The following is a 25,903-nucleotide window of genomic DNA, read 5'->3' as shown; positions in this document are numbered from 1 at the left end:
AAATTTTCATCCAATCACCACTCTCAACAAAAAGTCATGGGGTAAAATAAAATTGTACTTCTGAATATAAAACCAAACAAAATATAAATCAAATGAAAAGAATAGGATATTTATTGATAAGAACTAGGCCTAGATTTAGAAATCTATTTCTACCTAATTTTTTAAAAATGGAAACTACTGTGTAAATAAACTATTTCATACTTTTTTGTGTGTGTCTTACTTTTATAGATGCAAACTCTGGATACTCCAGATTTGTATATACAAAACAGGTAGCTTTCCAACTTTCTCATTTGCTTGTAAAAGGCAAGGTTTATGTAAATGACACAACTTAAGTTGTTAAAAGCTGTATCTAAAATTCATGGTCACTTATAAAATTTTAGACTGTACTTATATCAAAAAGGAGAAACTGATATGAGCAAAGGATGAAGGGCACGCTATTATTCCAGTAAAGAAAAGATCAAACATTTGGTGCTGGAGAACTTGGGTCTTTTCAATCCAATCAAGATAATGCCTTATGGAAAGAGCATCTCCCCTGCCAAGGCACCCTGTACTTCCTTTTCCCAAGTGGCCCATTCTACATACCTCTTGTCCTCCATCCAGAGCACAGAGTTTGGTGCTTTGCTTTTTGGCATCGACTAATACATTAAACATTGTGCACATGGAAGCTGGAATGCGCAAGTCAGTTGTTTTGCTTGCCTTTTGCAGCTTGAGTTCAAATGCAGTTCTTGTTCTAGTTTTAAAAACATGAATTCAGAGTAAGAAATTCTGCTATACACCTTACCTGTTTTGTAAAAAGTGAAATCAACACTACAAGATGCTAATTTAAAACATGCAAATAAGGAGTAAGCAGTGTGGCAGCGCTTGGGAGCTGGGCGAGGGGAGGCTTTTCTTTTCAGGTGTCTGAGTGAAAGATCAGATTGTGATATTTTTGTATTAAGCCTAGCTTCATGCAGTCACTCAGACCGTATCATCACCCAAACGAAGCTTTTTGTTGGATCTAGATTACCACATTTAATATAAAAAACTCTTAATTTCACTTAACTTTCTGAATTAATTTCCAAGTAGAAAAATCACACAATTCTATGCATTTAAGCGGAATATATTTTCTGTATAAAGTCTTACCAAATTAGAAAAAATAAGCACAAGTCTAGAAAACTCTAAAACCCAGTAATCAATGTACAACAGACAATGTGTAATTCTTTTATTTCACTTACATTCTCCTTCAAAAACCTAAAATTGCAGACGGGTATTTGAAAAACTGCATTATGAGCAATTTGGAGTTGGTTTTGCTAGATTATCCTATGAACATCTACAGATTTGAGACACCAAAATCAATGATGATTTTTAAAAAACATTAATCTACCTAATCCATGGCCCCGCCTTAAGGGGCCACTGAACGCTATTCTAAAGACAGAATTTTTCTTGGTTGAAAGATTTCAGAAATATCCAATTGGTCTAACCAGTGTTTGAATGCTTTTCTAATATGTGACTACATATTGTCCTTGTACATATAATGAACAAGGATAATGAAAAAACAACGCTTGACCAATTAGTATACAATGCTGATTTTGTAAAACTATTATAAAATGAAAGCACATTTGGAAGAATACAAAACCTCATAACTTATTTCCAGTTAAGTTCTAAAGAATCTAAGCCGATGGCTGGAACACATCTGATGTGGACAGAAAATACCAGAATAAGGTTAGTAATCCCAGAAAAACTGATGGTGCTGATGCTATTTTGAGTTTACTAGGCCACTTTATAGCACACAGACACAGTACATAGTGCATAGAGAACATAACAGACCTTTTTCATATGTCTCAGGAAATACTGCTTTGGGAATTTAAAGCACAGTATTGCCAGAGAGGTAACAGTAAGCCCTAAAGAAATCATTAATACGGTATATATGTTACTGATTAAGGCAATAGTTGGGAGACCTGAAAAAAAGTGTCCAGCCATTTTCATCAATTATATGGGTCCCCAGAAATTAGTCAAGATAACCTAATGCTCATTAAATGTTGGAACAGTAATGCATATTGAAACCTTTGCTGTGACAATAATATATTAGGTACTTGATAAGAAGTGATATTTTGGGTGCTGGCACTTTAAACAGCAATTTGAAAATCCATGTCTACCTTTTGACACAGGCCTCTAGCATGTCACTGGCCATTAGTTTAAGTCTTTGCTCTAAGTGGTGGGCAAATTCCTGTTCCGGCCAGTGTAGATCAAAGACAAACATCTGCAGTGCATCAAGTTTCCAAAAAAGGTCTTCTGATGTTGCTGAGCCATTGCTAGAAGAAAAAGAACAAATGAACATCATGAATTCCCCCTGTTAATGATGTATACCATTAATACATTGTTTTCCCTTTTCTGTATCAATTGAATCAGTGAAAAAAACCATGTAAAATCTCTAATGATCCAATATTTTCTATGTTCAGCCTTCTAATTCTTCCTTTATCATTCTTAATAAGGCAGGGCAAGGAGAACAAAACAGAAATAAATATGGTGGTGGGGTTTCATACAAAGAGGTAAAATGGATCCGTGTACTTTACTAAGGAAATTATACTGTATACAGGAGAACAAACATTGCAAGTGTTCTCCACCGTGTACTTTACTATGGAAATTATACTGTATACATGAGAACAAACATTGCAAGTGTTCTCCACCAATCTCTAGGATAAACATCCACGCAAGCCTTCAAAATTACATTTTGTGCAAGAAAGTTCTTATATTAGCAACCAGTAGCTTTGCTGTTATTCATGCATATGTGCCTCTGTCACCATGTTGGTTTCTGTCTATTTACATGTGTATAGAATACAGGGTCCTTGAATTTCTCAACTAAAGGTAAAGGTGAGAAAGGTACCAGAAATAAAATGGGCTAGGTAGGGAAGCAAACTTTTATTTTCATTTTTTGCCTTTTCTGGCTTATTAAAACGCAAGGTATCGTCTGACAGAGAAATGACATTCGGGGAGCTCTGATGTTGGAAAAAAATAATTATTTCAGGTCTTTATATCTAATTGTGGAGCCAAGATTTGCTAAGCATTCACTACTATGGTAAAGTTACTCTAGAGGACTGTGCTATCACCCCATGTATGAAGATAACTTATAGAAGAGTACATATAATATTTTGGCAAATATAGGGTCATGCTATTACTTTCCATTATGCAAGTACATAGGCTAATACAGAAACAAATGTTTTGAAAGTAAAATATTCTTGCATTAAAACAAATTGAAATTTAAGTATAAAAGAGCATAAAAGCAAAAGCGAAAAAAAAAAGCTACTGTAGGATTCATTTGTTCTCAGCCTTCCAACAATTGCTTCACATACACTAACTTAAAATTTATATTTTTAGTTTACAAAAGAAAATTTAAAAAATAAACTTATTTATCACAAGAGCACAGTGGAAAATACCTATGTAATAAAACTGCACATTCTGTGCATGTATCCCAGAACTTAAAAATTAAAAAAAATAATAAATTGTTTAAGGCACCACATTGTTTAGCTAAATATATCTTAATGAGCTAGCTTAGAAACAAAGTCACCTCTTGCTCTGTCTAATTAAAAGCTTATTTCTACCCACGACCCTGGCCTCAGCGTCAAAGCTCTATCACCAACCTACATTGCTTTTCTATTCCCATTCTGCCAGTAATTCCTCCTGATCTCCTTGTCGAGCCAAAATGCCCTCAGAGTTAAGTTCTCTAGGGATCAATCACAGCAAAGCAGTGAACACTTCCCATAGTACTTTACTCACTTAAATCTCTTCACCTTAATATTCAGTGCCTCTGATGCACCATCAAATGAGAGAACCAGACAACACCATGCTGATAGTACAGTGAAAGTGTTTATTTCTCCTTTTGCCATAGATATCATAAAAATAAGAGAAAAAAAGACCAAACAAAATCTCCCTTCACATCCCACAGTGTGCAGTTTGGTAGATTAGAGGAACTAAGTTTTAAAAATAACTGAATACAATTGGCAAAGAAGCAAATCTGCTTCTTATAATCCTTTTACTTTGGAGAAATGTAACTATCTGAAATGTATATGTTCTTTAACAACACAATGACAAGAAACAACATCATAAAACAAAATCTCTGATGGTAAAGGCAGAATTCTACTAAAAATAGATCTCCTAATAATATATAACAATCTTCATAAAGAATATGGATACATTTTTCTTTTGTTTGATTCTTGACAATAAATGTGTTTAATTGGGAATGCAATTAAGATAAAAAGTGTTTGCTATAATTAGAGAGATATATGAAAAAAATGTAGTAGGCTTTGGAGTTGGTACATATAACCTGCAATTTATTCAGAGCTTTTTCATTTTAAAATTATTTCTAATCAGTGACCTACTCCTAAAGGTATTATTAACAGATTAAAGAATCTGAATGTGAATAATGGACTATGAGATAATTTCCTAAAAATGCCAGCAGAAAACTTAAATTACTGGCATTCATTTCTAGAGAAAAAAAAAAGACGAACGATTTTATATACAGATAGATATGTGGATGAGCAATTCTTGCATGATTTATGCATTAGTAGGCAGGGATGTATCTTCAAAATCCTGGTTACTTTGATATTTTTATTTAATCAGCAGTTGTATCTTTAATTCTTTATGTTAAATATAAATCTTTCTTGTTATTAATGTTTTAAACTTCAAAAAAATAATGGCTATAACATCATAACATTATGAGTAATTTTGGACACTCTGAGGAAGAACCTAATGTTGATAACCTCGGTGGGTAAAGATAATAGTGATCAACTTGTAAAATTCATTTTTAATTTTCCGCAGAATGGTGAAAGCACAATAATTCTACTTACAAAGCTCCAATTTGTCATTATTCGTGTCCTGAGATTAACATAATTTTAAAAAGTGTCCTCAATAAGGGATTCAGAGTTCATATAAATCCCAAAGTTAATAAAAGAGTATAACAAAAGGTTAAGTTTCACAGGATAATGCCCACGACAGTGTTCTGGGCTAAAATCGAGTGTTAAATAGATGAGAAATTAGGAAGAAGAGGAGTTAAATTATAGAACAGTGTAAAAAAGTACAAAAAAATCATGTACTTGGAAAGGTTCATTATACTTTGTAGGTAATTTCCTGAGCACATACAGACAACACTTTACACACTCTCTTGGCCCAAAGCACTTTCCTGTAAGAAAAAATAATTCACATGTAATATAATATCCTAGGATTATGAATACAGTGATGATGTTTAACTTGGAGAAATATTGCCAAATTACTTGCAAGTTATTCTCTTTCTTGGTCTTCTCTTTCTTTTCTTGCTTGTGTGCATACCTGACTAGGTGTGGATTTGCAGTTGGTGGTAGGATAGGTGGAAAGGTAGCAAGTTCTTAAACACAAGGTTCTATGGGAGCAGAACAAATTAATGACAGAAGTGAGGACTCTGTAGTCAAACAAACCTGGGTTCAAATTTTGCCTCTGTCACTTAATTGCTGTGAGATAACAGCAAATTTTGTTTTTAAATTTCTTTGTGACTTAGTTTCCTTAACTGTAAAATGGGGATAATGACACAAGGTTGTTATAAAGATTAAATGAGATAAGAACACGGCACTGTATTGGAAACATAGTAAACTCTCAATAAATGGTACCTATTTTTCTTCCTCTAATGATTATTCTTTCTAGTTCATTTCCTATGAGATCTTGGGCAAAGCGTATAACTGCCTGAGTCTTCCCATTTGTAAACCCGGACTATTACTTAGTTCTGATCACTGTGAGGCTCACAGTTTTAAGGACTATACCATTATAAATAATAATGATGCCTAATGATAGTAATAATAATAAAACCAACAATGTAGAGTAGCAGCAGTTATCATTTACTTGGTGCCTAGGATATGCCAACAGCACTGATCATTTATAAAAAGCCCAGAATGTGCCTCAATACAGTTTTCTTTTCAAAATATCATAACAAAAACATCTTTCAATTAAGTATCATAACTGTTTTAGAGTTGAGGAAAAAACTGAGGCTAAGAAAGATTTACAATGAATAAACTAAGATCTAAATTCAGACCTGATCAATTTAAAAGCCCATTCCTGTTCACTTTAGTGATTCTTAGTTTCTGATTCTGCAACAGGCAAGGTCATCATGATGTGAAGTTAATAACCATGGTTTTGGATAATATAAAGACTATTTTAAAATAGCAAGATGTACCAACTCTATATTAAAAGAACAAAAGAAGAACTTTTTCTGGTTTTGGCAATGAAAGGACAACCCCTTCCCTGCATGATGCAGTACTGTTTTTTAAAACTTGAGACTAGGATAAAAATAGAAAAAAGATTATATTCTTATGAAACCGTTCTTCCAAAGGTTTTCAACTTGGATAAGATAAGTCATGTGGGCAGTAATAAAGCTGGAGCTAAGAATTCTTGAAACGCTTTGTCTACATAAGGAGAACTCTCGTTATTTTACTTAGGGTAGAAGGTATAACCTGGGTCACCAAATGATTCCTGTACCACAGATTAATATGAACTACATCCTTTTTAACTGACATCATTCATTATAGATATGCTAAGCTTAGCTTCTAGCTTAAAAAACTCAAACAAAACCAAAAGCAGTATTCCTCAACCCATGATGATAAATGCCATGCAATCTAAACACATCTGCGCAGAACACAGCCCAGGCCATGCACCAGCTAACACACCACCAGGAAATAAGTGAGGGATACACACGTGGACTCATATAAAGAAGGCATCCATGAAGGAGTAGAAATGTTAGGAATCTGTGGAAGATTAAGAGGCAGACTTGGAACTTTTGGAAGAGCTACATTGGGAAGACTGTTGGCGATATTCCTGCAAAGAAACAAACAATGTGGGAAGGGACGACCATAAGCAATAACTACAGATGGCCATGTGTAAAGCCAGAAGATCAGGGTTGAAGAGGCAGGTGCTCTAGGGGCACTGGGTAATATACGTACTTGACAGGCTGCCACGTTTCCTGCTCAAAACCTCTGTGAATTGACTGGGCGATGGAGGACTCCATGAGATCCACGTAGCGGACAACCAAGGGTACAAAGATTTCTTGCAAGTGTTTGTGAAATTTCCCATTACACAAAAGTGCTGAAATAGCCAAGCAGAAACAGTGTTTGTCAGAGGGATAATATCAGACATTTGGAAAATACGGGCAAAAAAACCTTTTCCTGAGAGAGTCTGACACAGAAGGACTGATAAAATGCATATGAGAGTAGATCCTATCCCCCATACTGAATATCATATCATGGAAATTGATCAAAAAGTATAGTTAGCCCTCTCTATATGGCTGTCAAAACACAAGTAGATTATTCCTCTCTACAATTCTTCTGGCAGGTGGTATGTTTTTATTTTCTAAGAGGTTTAACACGTAGAGGCACATGACCACTCGCTGGAAATTCAAGGGAGCTGCCAGCACCCCTGAAGGTCCTGACACATGTAAATGCAGCAATTAAGCAGAGTTACAATCTCTGTGCTATGCTATGCATCACAGAGGAGCTAACCCTACTCAATTCTAAGAGGTAAGCTTGTTTACTTGTAAGAGCTATTCTTGTTTAATTCACTAGGAGGGTGTCTGCGTGAATATCTATTGGGAATATCTATTTCGATTCATGAACATTATAGTTATTTGTGGATTTTCTTTTTAATCATTCAATTGTTCATATCTGTATTTAAAAACAGTCAGCACATCACATGGATTTTTCAGTTTTCCATTTGTCTTTAATAAATGGTAGTATGGAACATTCTACCTGAAGTAGTCACAGAAGTCTTAGAATCTGTGCTACAAGACTGCTGGGCAAAGTACACTCACCTTTTTCAGGAGATGAATGTTTTCTATACAGATGATGCAATTTTATTAAAAATACAGGTGAGTATGTGCCTAAGTTGCACCATGAAAAAATAGAGAATCTACAGGAAAACAGTAATACTAAGTAATATTTAATAAATAATTTATTTTAGATGCCAGTACTATAGATTATAAATATTTCTCAAAGAACATGCCCTAAGTCCCACTGTGGCCCTCAAAGTGAAAATGTGCTGATTTAAAAATATACTCTGTGGTCAGGAAAGGTATTTCCAAGAGATGATATTTTAGTTGAATCTAATAGACAGAAGAACCTTCCATGGAAGACTTAAAGGGGAGATTTTCAGGTAGAGGGAACAGCTAGAAAACAAGTTTTGGGGGAGGAATAAACTTGTGTCTTTGCAGAAAGATGAAAGGCCATAGTAACTGCAATAGGCTGAGGGATGGGTAGCCCATGGTGGGCAGTGGAGGGGGGTCTAGATGCTAGGACTCAGTAAGGAGTGATGCTCTTAGTAGGTGTGATGGGAAGCTTTATGATGCTTATGATTATGCAGAGGAGTGACATGATGTGATCTCTCTGGCTGCTGTGTGGAAAACAGAGTAGGTAGCCAGGGCTAAAAACAGAGAAAAAGGTTAGTACTCAGTTCTTTACTGCAGTGGACTAGGTAAAGGATGATAGTGACTTTGACTAGGGTAAAAAGGTAGAAGTTGGGGAAAAGTCAATAATAGTTATATTTGCTTAGAGTCACTAAGTCTAATTACTAGCAACTCTAATAGCAGTGTCTTATAAAATACTCACTATGACAACTTCCCACATTATCTTCTTCCCAAAAGCCTAATAGTGTTTTAGATCTTGGGTACAGTATATGATATTTATCACTGTGGCATGTATATGAGGACACCCTGCATACGTTACTCTATGTGTTTCTGAAATTTGTCAGAGGCTGGACAACTACAGACACATAAATTGGTGTAAGAATTAATTCTAAACACAGAAGGAAATACAACAGATTTTTTTTCTACCTCTAATTGATATGGGTTAGTATTTTTTTGTGGTTAAATAATCTTTTCCCAGCTCAGGTATATGCTGAAAGATTTCCCATTAAATTGCAAACAATAATCATATTTAATGATTGGTATCTTATTTAGGAGACTAATATTATCTTAATAATGTTTTCATTAGCACACTGAAAGAAGCTTTATTTATTCCTAGATATTTAATCATCGAGCTAGAAGGTACTACAGCTTAAATAATTCAGTTACTTTTACCAAATGCCATCTAAATAAGCATGCTAAACTTTCAGGATAAAATATTCTCACTCAAACCATCTAATTCACTGTAGTAGGCAAATTAAAAAATATACTTATATCTGAATGTTTTGGGTCTCTAATTGAGAACTCTCATTCTCTTCTTCCTCCCCCTCACCCCTAGTATTTTTGGGGTACCAAGCACTATGTGAAGTCCCATATGTGCCTTATCTCATTTAATCATCACAAAAACTCTGTGAAGGAGGAACTAGTTTTTTTTTTTTTTTTTTTTTTTAACTTATCAATAAGGTAATTGAGGCATAGAGAGTTTAGGATACTTGTTTAAGATGATTTAGTCATTAGTGGAACCAGAATTTGATATAAAAACTCCATGTTAATCTCTGTGGTATATAAAATTACCATTCCTCACTCTGACATCCAGTTAGTCATCAAGACCTGTGTATCTTGTATCCTTAATATCTTATTGTGCTCTCTTCATCACCACTGCAGTTGCACCAATCGGCCTTCTCATCTCTTGTCTGGATTAATGCAATAATCACCTAATTTTAGGATCCTAAGTTTTCCTTTGCCAATCCATCTTCTCAAAATCATCAGCAGAGGGGCTTGCTGAAACATAAAACTAAGAATGTCACTCTTAAGGTTATAATTCTTTAGTGGATCTTTATGACAAGCTTCAAAAGCATGAGCATGGTATAAAAGCTTTTCAAGATCTGTCTTCAAGTTACTTCCCGTGCTCGTTTCTGTTGCTTTACCTCTCCTTTCCTGCGGTATGGTCATGATTCAATATATACTTGCTCCTCAAATCCTTTCTAGAAATGCTTCATTCTGTTGTCCTCTTGCCCAATTGCCGGCTTCTGTTGTTTACTCTCTACCCTGGGCAGGCTTCCACTGTGGTTCTTATTACAAAAGTGGTCTTCATGCTTGCTGACATATTTCTCACTTCTTACAAGGATATAAGGTTCCCAAGGCAGAAACTATGTCTGTATTCTTAGTTCCAGAAAAGTCCCTGGCTCGGAGCAAGTAATCAAGTATTTGTTGTATAAATGAATACTTGAATACTAAGATTACTACATTATTATTCAGGAGCTTGTATTAAATGACACCTATAACACCTATTGAGGCCTATGTATACCCCTCATACTTTGTATAAAATATGGCATTAAATAATACTGCTATGACAAGTTCTATTTTTAACCCATATGTACACGATCAGACTGCAAAAAATTCCAATGAATATAAAAGTTGGTTATTTTATGTTTCTTATCTTAATGAATGAGGCAAAGAAAGGATTTTCTCTGGTTAGTTATGACTCTTGATAGCAGATTATTATATCCTGCAGAATTTAAAGAAAATGAAGATTACCTATATTTCCTATGAACTATAAAACATCTTAAATTCTAGTCAAAAGTTTGCTTAGTATTCAGCAGAGTTCTTTTTTATTTGAAAAAAAAATCAAACTATAAATCCACATTTGAAAGTTTTAGAAAATTGGCAGTATTATTTCTTTGGTAATTAGAGAGAAATGGGAAGGAGGGAGTGGGGGACAAATGGGTATGACAGGCAAAGAGAAAATGATGGAGGGAAGAGGGAGGGAGGGAGTCGGGGAGAGTGGGGTGGGGGAGAAAAGACAGGAGAAATAAAGGGAAATACACAAAGAGGGAAAGAAATGAAAGAGAATATTTGGTTTCAAAAGACAAGCTACAGAAATATACACTACACTACACTTGTCTATGTAAATGTATGCTCCTTCCTAAGTTGCCCATATGGCAGCTTGCACTCCACTCCTATCAGACACTGCCAAAAGCCCCTCTTAATATGTAGCCCAAGGCATCGGAGTAAGTGCTTCTATCGTCTCCATATGGTTTAATAAGGATAGGTTATGATTTGGGGCTGTCACCTGTCCAAATCAAGCATTTACAAGGCACCCATTACAACAGTTCATTCAAATAGGCCAGTTCTTAGTGCAGCCTCATCAGAGAGCACTTCTGAAACCGTATCTAAGCATGTGGGAGTGAAAAGGCTGCTCAGAGCAAGTCTCAAAAAGTGATTATCACCTAAGGGGAAAACCAGAAACCACTTTTCTGATTAAAAAAAATTATAACTATTTCCCCAAAAGATTGCATGTTTCCAAATATCACCTTGTTAGAAAATAATGAAGCATCAATGACATCGAGCCCTATGGTATAATCAGAAATGGCAAAAAGAAAACAAATGGCTTAAATAAAAGCAAACTCAGGATGCAATATGCCCAATTATTTTGAAAATCCCCAATAATTAATTAGTGTTGATTATTTTCATATCAAAAAAGTCTTATATTTACAAAAGTAATTGTCATAGGCTTTTAGTGGTAAGATTTCAACAGAGAGTTAAAATTTAAACTATGATCCAATTAATAACAATTACTGAGACAATAGTCACTGGGTAAAATAAAGAATAAGCAAATAAAAGAATTCATATATTGCTTTTAGGGTAAAAATATGCTGTTGACTCTTAAACCCATACAATCCAATTTTATATTGTCCATCCTTTTCCAATTAGCCAGCTTTAGTGGATTAATAGAAAGAATGATTTTTCTCCTTAAACTTCTAATTAGGCATTTCATAAGAAAATGAGTAATTCATGACCAGCAAAACAAACAGACAATACCAAGCACAAAATCAACAGACTTTGCCATAAAACAATTATTTAAGAAACTAAAAATTATATCAACCCTGAGCAATACAAGCATGGTGGACTAAGAAAATTAATAGGTTGCTCTCCATGTGGACAAATGCATATAATGAAGACCCCCATCATAAAAAATATGAATATGGGCTTCAGAAGAAAAGCCAGGAGAAGCACAGTCTAGAACAACATTATGTAAAAGAAAAACACGCTTGCTTGCCTGCACGCACTCGCTGCGTGCTCTCTCTCTCTCTCTCTCTCTCTCTCTCTCTCTCTCTTTCCCCTCTCTCTCTCTCTCTCTTCTTCTCTCCTTCCCTGAGATCTAGGAATAGCACTCAGCTAAGAATTTGGCAAATTAAGTAGGTGTTCAATAAATGTCTGATTATTGAATAAATATCAACAAAAATTTACCTCCTAAGGGAAACTCTGAGAGCATCTCATTTAAGTAGAATAGAAAACACACTGGATTCTATTTTCCTTTTAATTAAAAATTTGATAAGTAATTTTATAGTTTGGTAATATTAATGTATACATTAACCACCATAATAACCCCCACAATTATACCCAGCTCTTCCTTTTCCCTTGGGGTATTTGCTAATATATACTCATACACATGTATGTCTACCTAGGGAGAGAAAGTGACAAGAAGTGATAGAATACAGCTGTTACAATGTTTCTTACTTTTTGGGCAACAAATCCAAGTTTAAAATTATAATGAAAAAATTTCATAGGACGGTACACAGAATTTGAGTTATACTTCTGCAATATATTGTGTCCATTTGTTTGTGTATATACGTGTGTCTCTTCCACTAGATTTTATGTTTTTCAAGGAGAGGAATCATTTCCTATTCATCTCTGCATTTGCACGGGGCCTAGGATTTGTAAATTATAGGCATTAAGCACTTGTTTCTTGTGAGATTAATTCAGGAAAGTCAATAAAAACCTTAACCAAAGCTTATAAGACAAAGATAAACAAAGAAGTCTTATGGTCCAGCAGTCCTCATGCTGTTTTATATGAGATTATTTAATATTAAAGGCAAATAGAAAAGCCTGTAATTTCACTCAAGCTATGCCCAGCCTTCTAATCTTTGAGTTAATGTCCCACAATACTTGCCCCATGCATGCGAATGATTGAGTACAGCTATATCATAATCAATAACTCTCTCAATGGTGGGTTTCTTGATGCCCGTGGTTTTCAGAAGTTACAGGTGTTCCTGTTAATCAGTTGCAAAAACATACTGGCATTTTACAGTAGGTTATTATCTTTAAGCCACTAAACCCTAAGAGAATATAAAAAGCAGATTACAATGTTCAGAAAGTCTACAAGTAGTAAAGAAATTAGAGCAGGCTGGGCATGGTGGCTCATGCCTGTAATCCCAGCACTTTGGGAGGCTGAGGTGGGCAGATCACCCGAAGTCAGGAGTTTGAAAGCAGCCTGACCAGCATGGATAAACCCTGTCTACAAAAAATACAAAAAATTAGTGGAGTGTGGCGGCACATGCCTGTAATCCCAGCTACTCGGGAGACTGAGGCAGAAGAATTGCTTGAATCTGGGAGGTGGAGGTTGTGGTGAACTGAGATCTCGCCATTGCACTCCAGCCTGGGCAATAAGAGCAAAATCCATCTCAGAAAAGGAAGGAAGGAAGGAAGGGAGGGAGGGAGGGAGGGAGGGAGGGAGGAGAAATTTGAGCAGTACTCTGGAATTCAACTGAGGGGAAAAAGGTAGTGACTCCTTGCTTTCATATTTCTTTCACTATACTGGTCGGTAAAACAAATTCTGACACACAATTTTGAATTCAGTCCACTCTGGGGATGAGAGTTAAATACATTTTCACATTTTGGCACTTATTTCATCATTTGTACAGTCCAAACTTATAAAAGTAAGCTGGCACACACAGCTTTGCTGTAATCTAGATGTTATACCCTTGCTGCATTGTCCCTGGTATATATATATCCAGATATATCTATAAACACCAAGTTGTGAATTTCAGATGCACAGCTCATTTAAGCACTTGAAACAGAATAACACGCAGGTGTCAGTCTTCCATATTTCAAAGCTTGAAGATTAACCTAATATACAATATGGTGACCTAACAGTTCTTCATTTGAAAGAAATCTGAAAAATAATCTCTGATACAGCCTAAGTGTGAGAATAACCCAGCGGGATTTCCACCTCTTCATTTCTTAATGAGTTTTTTGATAATGAGAGGTGACTTTGCCAGTCACTCTGGGCTCTATTATGGCTAATTTGACTCCACTTCACTCTCCTTGTTAATTATTAACACTAGCCTTTTTATCCTCATGAGACCACATTCCAATTTTTCCTTTTTCGATTTTTATGAGCCCATCTTTATGAAGGTGAAAATCTTGGAGAATAGGTTTTCACTTAGTGTAGAGCTGGAACATTTATTATTCGTTTAGGCAGAGACGCTGTGACATTGATTATATAAGCACGGGTGTTCTTTGGGATGGCTTTAATATGTTAGCAATGTGAAAAGGTTGTTAATTAAAGAAGCAGCACTGTGGTATTTTTCAGTTGGGAATCAGTTCCCAATAGAATGGTCATTTGCCACTTGCTAGCATATCCACAGATTAAAAGGTGACTAGCTCCAAGGGTTTCCCTGTCAGTAATGCTTAAAGAAATGATTTGTGCCATTTGCAGACAGCTTTCACTTCTCAGAACCAGTCACTTGCCTCATCTATTATTGACAGAACGACTGTGGAAATAGCGTGCAAAGGTAGAATCTGTACTAGCTTTATAGTCACTCAGTATCATTGAACTATCATGCTAATTACTTCATTATGAAAACATTTATCTTCCCTCAATTTTAATTCTTCTCTCTTTCAAAATTATTTCTTTAGATGGCATTTAAAGTGACTGCCATTAAATTATCTGTTTAGTAGGGGGAGTGGATTGGGGTGGATGAAGGCAGGGTGGAGAGCCAAATGAAGAGCTTGGTATTTTTTGGCCAGAAATGCAGGCTGAGTTTGTTTTCATCATCAGTCTTGCTCTGGGAATCAGCGAGTGAGTCTGTGAGGGGTGAGAGATTGGGGATAGTTGCTAAAATTGTGGTGCAGCTGGTGCTCTTCCCTTGAGGAAAACCACATGTCATCTCCAAGGGTGCTTAAAGGTACGACTTTCCCTAATCATGGCTAACTGTAAGGAAAGAAGGAAAGGCACACAACGCAGGCAGATGTTTTTCTCTCCTTAGAAACCAAATTTGCTGTCTTGAACCTTCCCTCACTAATTAGTTCAATCCCTAAAATTCTTGTCACAGATGATTCCTAACATACATGCTAAGACCATATGTATGGTCCTTTCTGATAACCAACTCCCTTCCTCTGTCCCCCACAACAGAATGCCCTTATAAACTTTTCTGTTTACCTCTCTACATGGAGAAGCTGTTTTTCTTGCTAATTAAATACTAAAAGTTCAAGGACTCCTGTCTTCTTTAAAAAGGTTCTATTATTTTATAACTACCTCCAGAATCTGCTTTTCTTAAGTGAAATGAGATGGAACAGGAGACCCAGTAGTCAGGCTGCTACTCACCTCTGTCCCTAACTCCCTCCAGTCAAGCCCCAGCCCCTGCCCCCAGTTCCTGCCTCTAGGCATCAGGTTTCCTTAGCTAGAAAATGAAGAGTTTTGTTTAGGATCCCTTCCATACTCCAAAAGATAAAAAAGCTATTGTTAAACATCAAAGCATAAAACTTTTAATATAAGGAAGTCCTATTAGGACATCTGAATTATTCATAACCAGCCCGCAACATAGATATAAAGCTTTCAAGCAACTAATAAAGTGCAAATTTCTAACTAATATCTCCATTACTTTGAGAGATCTTAGTAATTTCAAATTTGGGGAAAGCAAACATAAATATGTAACATTATTAGTAAGAAATCACAAACTGTTTAAAACTCATATATACTTAGCAGCTTATTTTGTGTAACACACTGACTTATACCCATGTAAGCAAGAAGCACTGTTTTTTAACAAATTAACTCCCTTCCCAGGACTGGACATTCAGAGCTCTCTGTCCTATTACCTCTGTCTAGTTGTAAAGTTGTAATTATTTGGAATTTAGACAATAACTCTAATTGGGTCAAACTGGTAAAAACCATAATACCATAGCCACAATGTAAGAATTTCTTTTTCTTTCAAGGGGTACTAAAAGAATAGAAGTTCAATATTTTTTCATAGTTTTCCAAAAGGACAATTTGGGGGCAGCTGCAGGTTGACATTAAACATTTGAATAGAATTCACTAAATCACTCAGTATCTAAGGAATGTAATAAAACAAATACACAATTATTAACGATGGTCTTCACTATCACCAAGGTGATAGCAATAGCTAGAAGAATTATGTTTTACCAACTACTCAGTGGTCTTGATTTTTGATGGAAACTTGTGAGTTTGGGATAAAAGTCACTGCATTTTATTTCAGTTCCCCAGATCACACCACACTCTCAGTACCAAAAGGAAATTATGGCACTAGGGAACTTTTCTGTTTACCTCTCTACATGGAGGAGCTGCTTTTCTCAGAATTAACAGATGTTTTCTAAAATCTGCAAATCACCATAAAATAAAAGCTAAGATCTAGACTTATCCTCAAAATTGACAGTGCCTGAAAGAGATCAGTAGTAAATGCTTCTCTATTTTGACTGAGTACCGTGCAACAAAGTAGCATAAGATGATATGTAACCAATGTTACAGAAATGGTTAAATCAGTAGAGAGACATAAAACACATTTAATATGTGAAATATCTGTAATTATTGAAAATTATACTTTCATAGTTCTAATTATGAAAATCATGTAGTTCTAACTTATTATCCCACAAATTTACACTGCATTGAAAAAACTCTTCTTAAAAATAAATATGAAAAGATCTTAATTCATTGGAGTTGTAGTAGAGGTTCTCCAACAAGACTTCCAAGAAATCCACAATATATTTTGTTTTCTCTGTAAAAAATACAATATTTTGAATAAGTTAAATTACTCATCATCTTAATTAATTGCTTGATGGTGAACATTAATAAATGCCTCATTTGAAATAATCCCCATGATACATCTAAGTATGTTTGATTCTTGAGTTTTCATTCAAATGGAGAAAACAGTGTTAAAAAATATCCTACTTATTTATTCTCATTTAGGGGACTTAATGCCTAACATACAAATCTATTTATTTATTTTTGGCAGTAGGTTTATTGTTATATATTTGTCTTAAGATAATATTAAAACCCTGACTGTAATTTCATAGCAGAAAATCAATGATGATAGATGATTGGGAAAGAAAGAGAGTCATTTCAAGATTATTAGCTGGTAGGAGGGAACCAAATTGGAACTTAAAAACTGGCTGAGGGACAGGTGTGGTGACTCACACTAGCAATCCCAGTACTTTGGGAGGCTGCGAGGGGTGAATCACTTGAGGTTAGGATTTCGAGATCAGCCAACATGGTGAAACCCCGTCTCTAATAAAAATATAAAAATTAGTCGGGTGTGATGGTTCATGTCTGTAATCCTAGCTACTTGAAGGCTAAGACATGAGAATTGCTTCAACCTGGGAGGTGGAGGTTGCGGTGAGCTGACATGGTGTCACTGCACTCCAACCTGGGCAATGGAGCAAGCTCTGTCTCAAAAACAAAAACAAAAACAAACAAAAAACCCAAAAACGAAAAACAAAACCTGTCTGAGGATAATTTGCAGACGGAATGATTCACATATGAATAATTACATGTGGGTTTATTAGCAAGCACTGAGAGGACAACTTATGGTTGAATCTCAGGTAGGAGTTGTATGTTTACTTCTTTGTCTTTACAATAGCATCTTTGAAAACGAAACAAAATTGGACAGGAGAATGAGTAAGACTAATAAAATCTCAAATATTTATTTATCATCTATTATATGTGAGTTATCTTATTTAGTGCTCACTGACAATGACACTGTTGATGCTATTATCTTCCTTCTTTTATAGATAAAGCACCTAGTGTTTGGAGAGGTTAAGCGATTGTCAAAGGTCAAGTAGTAAGTGCCAGAGAGACGTAAATCTGTCTGGCACCAAAACTCATGTTGTTAATTACTCTAACATGATAGCTCTCTTACTAGAACAGGTTTTTAACCTGGTATCCTAAATTTAGGATATCTATGGAAAGTACAATATTACAAATGATTTCATATTTATGTGATTCTCCCCCCACCACCAAGTTTTATCACAGACACAAAGGGGTGAACAACCAAAGAAAGTTAAGAAACTCTGGACTAGATCCATGAACAAAAATAATGAAGACTTTTTTTTTTTTAAACAAAGACAACTATAAAAACATGAATTTAGGTTTACAACCAGAAAGATACAGCAGTGGCCTTCTGGAAAGAGAGAGGCAAAAACACATGCAGTTTTAGAATGTAAAAAGTTCTAAATAAAGTACAATAAAAAAATTCTAAATGTATTAACAGCATGAAGAAAGTTCCTTGGAGAGTCAGAGAAGCCTTGGGCTGCAGGAAGAAAGGGAAGAAGGAAGGCACCTCTCATTTGGGTCTGGGTTATTCCGGTCACATGGTTATTCTTCTGAGCACTACACTCCAGAATAACCCTGAAAAATGGAGTGAGGTCTCTTCAGGGTTAAGGTGATGAGAATGGCAGTGGGCACAGAAACCCTATCATAAGACAGAGTTGTTTTATATGGGAATAAAGAGTGGCAGAAGAAAATACATGATAGAAGACAACTGTAACATTGATCAAGGAGCATGGGTCAGAATCAGAGCCTAGGAGGAGGCAGACAGAATTCACCTTGGTGCATCATGACAAGAATTTTATTCAACAGGGAGTTAGTGACCCCATGGTCACTTCAGGGGTTGAAACAAAGTCTGTCAATGGGAACCAAACTTGAGACTAAGTGAAACTTAAAAAAAAAAAAGCATCACAGAAAAGGCCTAGGAATCTGCACGATAAAATCTTGATAAAAAACAAAGTTTAGGCTGGGCGCGGTGGCTCAAGCCTGTAATCCCAGCACTTTGGGAGGCCGAGGCGGGTGGATCACGAGGTCAAGAGATCGAGAGACCATCCTGGTCAACATGGTGAAACCCCGTCTCTACTAAAAATTCAAAAAATTAGCTGGGTGTGGTGGCACGTGCCTGTAGTCCCAGCTACTGAGGAGGCTGAGGCAGGAGAATTGCCTGAACCCAGGAGGCGGAGGTTGCGGTGAGCCGAGATCGCACCATTGCACTCCAGCCTGGGTAACAAGAGGGAAACTCCGTCTCAAAACAAAAAAAAAAACAAAACAAAGTTTATATTATTTGTTAGAAGACCTGTAAAAGTTATTATTTAATTGAGAATAAAAGTCTCAATAGAGAGCCTTTACAAGCTCCTTCATTTCTTTCTTTTTTTTTGAGATGGAGTTTCGCTCTTATTGCCCAGGCTGGAGTGCCATGGTGTGATCTTGGCTCACGGCAACCTTCACCTCCCAGGTACAAGCAATTCTCCTGCCTCAACCTCCCAAGTAGCTGGGATTACAGGCACCCGCGACCACACCTGGCTAATTCTTTTGTGTGTGTATATCAGGCTGGTCTCAATCTCCTAACCTCAGGTGATCTGCCCGCCTCGGCCTCCCAAAGTGCTGAGATTACAGGTATGAGCCACCACGCCTGGCCCTTAATTTCTAAATAGTGAATGAGCAAGTCATACCACATAGCAAAATATCTGCCTATCATCTGTAGAAATGAACTGACTCTCAGGCCAGCAAAATTACCAAGATGGATTTAAATAGGAGCCTTAACATAACATGATTTCTAGAGTAATGAATTATTAAGGTATCTTTCAAAGATGTAAATGTTCTCAAATACTTTAGAAATGCCAGCCTTTGAAGATTTTAAGTTTCATAAGTTATGATAAGGTTCATAAAGAAGGGTGCCTAGGTTATCAGACCTCGAAGAAGGCAGGAGGATGGGAATAAGAGAAACTTCACAGCCCAGTGGGATGTGGGAGTGTCCCTGGGCTCCCTTAGTCTCTGGCCTGACATATTTGGGCAGGCTAAGCAAACCTAAATGTTACCCATTTGAACTCTTGTTGGGGCGGTGCTGGGACACTGTAAAAATACATTGACATTCAACATTCTCCCGACCCTCCCCATTTCACATACTAAAGAAAACATAAGTGCTCACTGTCATTTCGGAGGAAATTATTAAGCAGTTGGAAAAGAGGAAAACTATCCCAGGAGTCTTGTGGTTGAGCCTCTAGTGCAGTGTCCATATCCACTGTAAATAAAGCCCAAAATTTCTCTGCATGTTCAGCCAACAAATCAGGCCACCAGGCGAATGCCTACAAAAGGATAAAAACATAAAGGAGAGAAATAGCTTACTTTTTAGAAACATGCACAAGTACTGTGCCAGCTGAAAATATTTGATAACATGTCTTAGTTTCACAAACAAGCATGATAAACAAAAGATAATATTTTTTAACCTGAGAAAAATTTTATAGGTACATACACAGTTAAATCATAAATTTGGCACTGATTAATGAAATATAAAAATTAATGAATTATAATGTATAAAGACATTTATTCTTTTATAAAAGAAATACATGCTTAGTTTACATTTAGAAAATATACAAAACAAAAAAATTGTATCTAACAATCTAAATGTATTTATGAATTTTTTGATGTATTTATTTCTAATATTTCTTTTTTTTCTGTGAATAGAAACATTAAAACATTTGGTATCACACTTGATAATATTTTCATATGATTTCACTTTTAATAACAGTGTAATTTTCTACTATAAGGATATACTGTTATTTATTTACGCATTCCCCTATTAAAATGGCTGTTTTCAATTTTTTGTCATTCTCAATGATATTATGCTAAATATCTTTACATAAAAATCCTTGAATATAGTACTGATTATTTCCTTAGGATAAACTTTTATTAATTACTGGATTAATGGGTATGCATTTTAGAGTCTTCATACATTGCAAATTGCTCTTTACAAAAAGTGTTTGCTCACATCCATTCTCCATTCAGCATCCAGTCATCATTTCATTTTTTTTTTTTTTTTTTTGAGACAGAGTTTCACTCTTGTTGCCCAGGCTGGAGTGCAATGTCGAATTCTTGGCTCACCACAACCTCCGCCTATGGGTTCAAGCGATTCTCCCGTCTCATCCTCCCACGTAGCTGGGATTACAGGCATGTGCTACCATGCCCAGCTAATTTTTTGTATTTTTAGTAGAGACAGGGTTTCACCATGTTGGCCAGGATGGTCTTGATCTCTTGACCTCATGATCCACCCGCCTTAGCCTCCCAAAGTGTTGGGATTACAGGTGTGAGCCACCGCGCCCAGCCCATTTCATTTATTTTTTTGAGAAAGGGCCTCACTCTGTCATACAGGCTGGAGTACAGTAGGTTGACCTCAGCTCACTGCAACCTCTGCTTCCCAGGTTCAAGTGATTCTCATGCCTCAGCCTCCCAAGTAGCTGGGAGCACAAGTGCATGCCGCCATGCCTGGCTAATGTTTTTGTATTTTTAGGAGAGATGGGGTTTCACTATGTTGGCCAGGTTGGTCTCCAACTCCTGGTCTCAAGTGATCTGCCAGCCTCCGCCTTCCAAAGTGCTGAAATTACTGGTGTGAGCCATGGTGCCTGGTCTCAAATATGAATTAGAGATTATAACAGGAAGAGACCAACCTCAAAAAAGTGAACTGCAAAATTCTGACACACCTTTTTTCTTAAGAACTTTTCAGGTTTATAAACATTTCATGTTTCAAGTTTATAGTAAATATGGCCTTAAAAGAATAGATATAAAATAATAATTAGTAACTTTAAAAAATTACCATGTAATTAATTAGTAGATGGTAAAAGTTGACTTAAGGAAGAACAGTGTAGTATAAATAATAGATTTAAGAGTTAGGGACATATTATTGCCTGGCTCAATGCTGTGACCAATATATGAATGTGACCAATATATGAATGTGAAAACTGTGACCAATATATGAATGTGACCATATAAGAATGGTATGCATGATGAAAATTGAGCATATTGTTTTTTGAAAATATTATCTTTGAATATTTTTTGGTTACATATCTGATAAAATGGGTATATGACATAATATAAAAATACACAAAGGCCGGGTATAGTGACTTAAGCTTGTAATCCCAGCACTTTGGGAGGCTGAGGAGGGTTGATTACTTGAAGTCAGGAGTTTCAGACCAGCCTGGATAACGTGGTGAAATCTGGTCTGTACTAAAAATACAAAAAATTTGCTAGGCATGGTGGAGGGCACCTGTAATCTCAGCTAGTCTGGAGGCTGAGGCAGGTGAATCGCTTGAATCTGGGAGGCGGAGGTTGCAGTGAACTAGATTATGCCAGCGAACTCCAGTCTGGGTAACAAGAGTGAAAATCCATCTCAACACACACACATATGCACACACACACACACACACACACTCTCTACATGATTTCATTACACAGATCTTGCTCCTATATTTTGTAGCCTATAGTGGTGACAAAGAAAAGAAAAACCTGAGATTCCCAACTCTGAGTAGAGCAGCATAGAAAAATGCAGCACTACAAAGAGACATTTTCAAAATCTCACTTCCAGTTCACAGCCAATAACTTTGCAAAAGGTTAAAATTAAGAAAATAACAGTCATGTTAGCTCAGGATTGTTTCAGGACTCTGAGAAAAATTTCTAAAGGTCTTCTTAATGTTAACTTGGAAGACAGAGTCAGGGTGAGGAATGAAATAAAATGGAATATACATTTTTGTAGTTGTTTTGTTTTTGCTAAACAGCTTGATGTTGGCAAGATTTTGCCATCAACTAGAAAATTTCATTGTCTTGCAGAAGTATATAGTTATGTCTCAATTTGTACTCCTGATGATGCTATTCTTAATGACTGTAAGCCAATCTGTGATGAATGCCTCTTCTAATGACGGCTAGAGAATCATTAAGCAATCATTGTTCTTGAAAATGAAAGCAACAGTTGCAGTTACCTTGAGAACACAGAGTCTAGTCTACCACCTGTCCCCTTCTCTTTCTTGCCATCTCGCCCTGGGTTGGTAGGAAGATGAGGGGCTCTATAATTCCTTCCCTAGGGTATTATTTCTTGCAAGGTGGCTAAGTTTCAACAGCATCAGGGTCTCTACCAGGGAGGTGCATCTGTCAGAGATGTATCACTCTACAGAAATGCATCCGTCTACAGAGTACTAAACAGAAGTCATGATTATTTGGGTTAAAGTTCTTTTGGCTCTAATGCTAAGCCACTAATTAGTGTAAATGAGATGGCAGAGGCAGAAGACAATGTTTAATTTGTTTAAGAGGGAAATACAAAACAAAGTTTTAAGTCCTTTAGCTTAAAAAAATTTCCTACTGGCCAGGCACAGTCGCTCATGCCTATAATTTCAGCACTTTGGGAGGCCAAGGAGGGCAGATCACCTGAGGTCAGGAGTTCAAGACCAGCCTGGTCAACATGGAGAAACCCCTCTACCAAAAATACAAAAATTAGCCAGGCGTGGTGGTACACATCTGCAATCCCAGCTACTCAGAAAGGCTGTTTTTTTTTTTACTAAATGTAGTTTACAGTGGTAGCAGGTGAAAATGAACTCTGAACATAGAAGCAGAATACTGAGCTTTTAAACTTAGTGGTGATACTTGAGTGATAATGGGCAAATCAGTTCCGTGGGCGGGTAGATTTCCATTTCTTTATCTGCAAATTGGCAATAACAATACTTACCCTAACCTCTCCCAGCATTGTTGTGAAAATCAAATAAATATAAACGTTTCTTGCTACACTAATGTAATAACTGAATATTTTGATCAGTAATTACAAATATGTGTTGAAATTCATACAAATCTTAAGTGTTTTAAAAATAATGTCCAATATGAATTAAATGGTATTTATGTGCCAAGTACTGTTCTAAAGGTTTTATAAACATCATCTTACTTAATCCCCCAAACAACTCTTTCAGGTAGATGGTATAATTATCCTTACTTTATAGGTTACCAAACGGAGATTAAATAACTTACCCAAAGTCATATGGTTGGTAGATAACAAAGCAATGATTTGAATCTAAGTCAGCTGGAGTCTAGAGACCAAGTCCTTACACATATAGTGCCTTCTTAAGAGACACATATATGGAACATTACCTATCATCTTTCTCTCTCCGTCCATCCATCCATCCATCCATCCATCCATCAATCATCAGCACATCAGATCACTGTTAATATCTTTTAATTTATGGTCTAATTTCTTTATATAATTTCTAATTTTTATTAAAGCCTGAGGCTTTTGATTATTATTAATTTTTTTTTTGAGGTGGAGTCTTGCTCTGTCACCCAGGCTGGAGTGCAGTGGCACAATCTCAGCTCACTGCAAGCTCCGCCTCCCAAGTTCAAGTGATTCTCATGCCTCAGCCTCCTGAGTATCCCGGATTACAGGCACCCACCACCATGTCCAGCCATTTTTTCTATTTTTAGTAGAAATGTGTTTTCAACATGTTGGCCACGCTGGTCTTGAACTCCTAACTTCAGGTGATCCACCTGCCTCAGCCTCCCAAAGTCCTGGGATTACAGGCATGAGCCACCAGGCCCGGCCTTGATTATTTTTATCCTCAAAATATAATAAAAATTTATAATTTAAAACAAAAAAGGACGATGGCTGCCTAAATGAGCAAAAACAGTGAACCTGACTTTGAAATGTATTTAGTGCTTGTTTATTCCCCAAGACAAGATTAGTTTGTAATTCTGTACCTTACAGATGATCCTTAAGGCCCTGGAGACAATCTAGTGTCTATAGTAACCCCTGCCCCTGCCACACACATACACACCTACTCACATACACATACACATGATTCTGAGGGCCAAATACTAGAATGATTTGAATTCTCTTAAGGGACAGGTAGAATAAACAGGTAACACCACAACTATTGTCTAACTAATCATAAGTTTTTACAACTCCTGTGATTCACTGATAATCAGGTTCATAAATAAACATAGATATAAGCAATAACCAAATGAGATGATGAGCTGAAAATGCTTCAAAACATATGAGAATATGAAGTATTAGCCTCATTCTTATATATTTAAAAATCAGTAAATAATGAAAAACATTTTTGGTAGAGCATTCATGCCCAGGCAATTGCTTTTGAGAATCACTGCTGAAAAGGGAATTCTACTTCTACACCTGAGCCATATGAAAGCCACTTGTTGGTCATCCTCTTCCAAGATGAGGGATATTTGTTGGTCTAGAGGCTAATATAACCTTAAATTTAAACCCATCCTAAAAACGGATTATCTCACTGACTATTCAGATAGAAACAATGTGTAATTGAGGTAATTTCACCTGTTGGGATTATTGTAATCTAGTCAGTAGTAGACAGTAAATAGATTCTGTTCATGGTCAATTCTTTTGTATAATCACACTTTAATATATTCCTTAGGCATGCATGCCAGTTGGAGAGGAATAAGGATACACATGAGCAAAAATAAATTTTAAAAAATCAAATACTCTTTCTCTTTACATTAGAATCCAGTCAGAAGCATAATTTGGTTCAGATAATGATGTTTGTGAACACTCACGGTCCAGGCTCTGCTGTTGATCCAGCCCAGCAAATGAATCAACCGCCTGCAGTGAACTGAGATCTGTGTACATTACAAATACCAAATTATTGCCAAATAACTTTTTGCCCATGGTGGAATGGATACGGTGGATGACATCATATTTAAAATATTTTAGGAATCTTAAGTCAATATTTTGCTGTAATAATAAGCAACCAAGTAATGACTTGAGTTGTGCTCATATTGTTCATGATCTGTCCCTCTCATTCTTTCTACTGATATTCTCAGCACTGCATCCAGCTCCCTTAGGCAGAGTCCTGGAATATACCAGAGAACAAGGAAAGAAGAGAATGACAGAATATAAAGGGACATCTCCAGGCTTGCATTGTGATTACCACCCCATACATTTGCATCCCTTTCAGTTCAAGTCTGTCAGCTGAACCAAGGCAGGACAATCACTCCTGCCTTTCTACTTAAATTGCAAAACAACAATGTGGTTTATTGGAAAATGGCCAGGTCTGGAGGCTGGCCTGGGTCTTCACCCAGTCACTCACTACCTGTGCACTTCTGGTGAGTTGCTCAACTTTCCTGGGTTTGTTTTCTTATCAGTAAAATGCTGTGTGTGGAAAGGGCACACTGGT

General features: G+C 36.4%; 1 protein-coding gene across 16 annotated transcripts in view; it reads right to left on the bottom strand.

The window, feature by feature from the left end:
• Positions 1-25,903, bottom strand: part of CADPS2 (calcium dependent secretion activator 2) — a 564,672-nt gene that overhangs the window by 72,970 nt on the left and 465,799 nt on the right. For 8 of the 16 annotated variants that reach the window (XM_054237741.2, XM_054237742.2, XM_054237743.2 and 5 more), the window contains 5 exons: positions 19,879-20,035; positions 6,939-7,080; positions 6,694-6,813; positions 2,136-2,291; positions 583-730 (listed from right to left, as the gene is read on the bottom strand). In XM_054237741.2, coding sequence (XP_054093716.1) covers positions 583-730; positions 2,136-2,291; positions 6,694-6,813; positions 6,939-7,080; positions 19,879-20,035 — 723 coding nt within the window. The remainder of the gene's footprint in view (positions 1-582; positions 731-2,135; positions 2,292-6,693; positions 6,814-6,938; positions 7,081-19,878; positions 20,036-25,903) is intronic. The other 8 variants (XM_054237744.2, XM_035254878.3, XM_035254880.3 and 5 more) reach the window with 1 other exon arrangement.

Source organism: Callithrix jacchus, chromosome 11 (genome assembly GCF_049354715.1).
Source record: "Callithrix jacchus isolate 240 chromosome 11, calJac240_pri, whole genome shotgun sequence".
NCBI classification, from domain to species: domain Eukaryota; kingdom Metazoa; phylum Chordata; class Mammalia; order Primates; family Cebidae; genus Callithrix; species Callithrix jacchus.
This window is presented reverse-complemented; position numbering and strand designations above follow the sequence as displayed.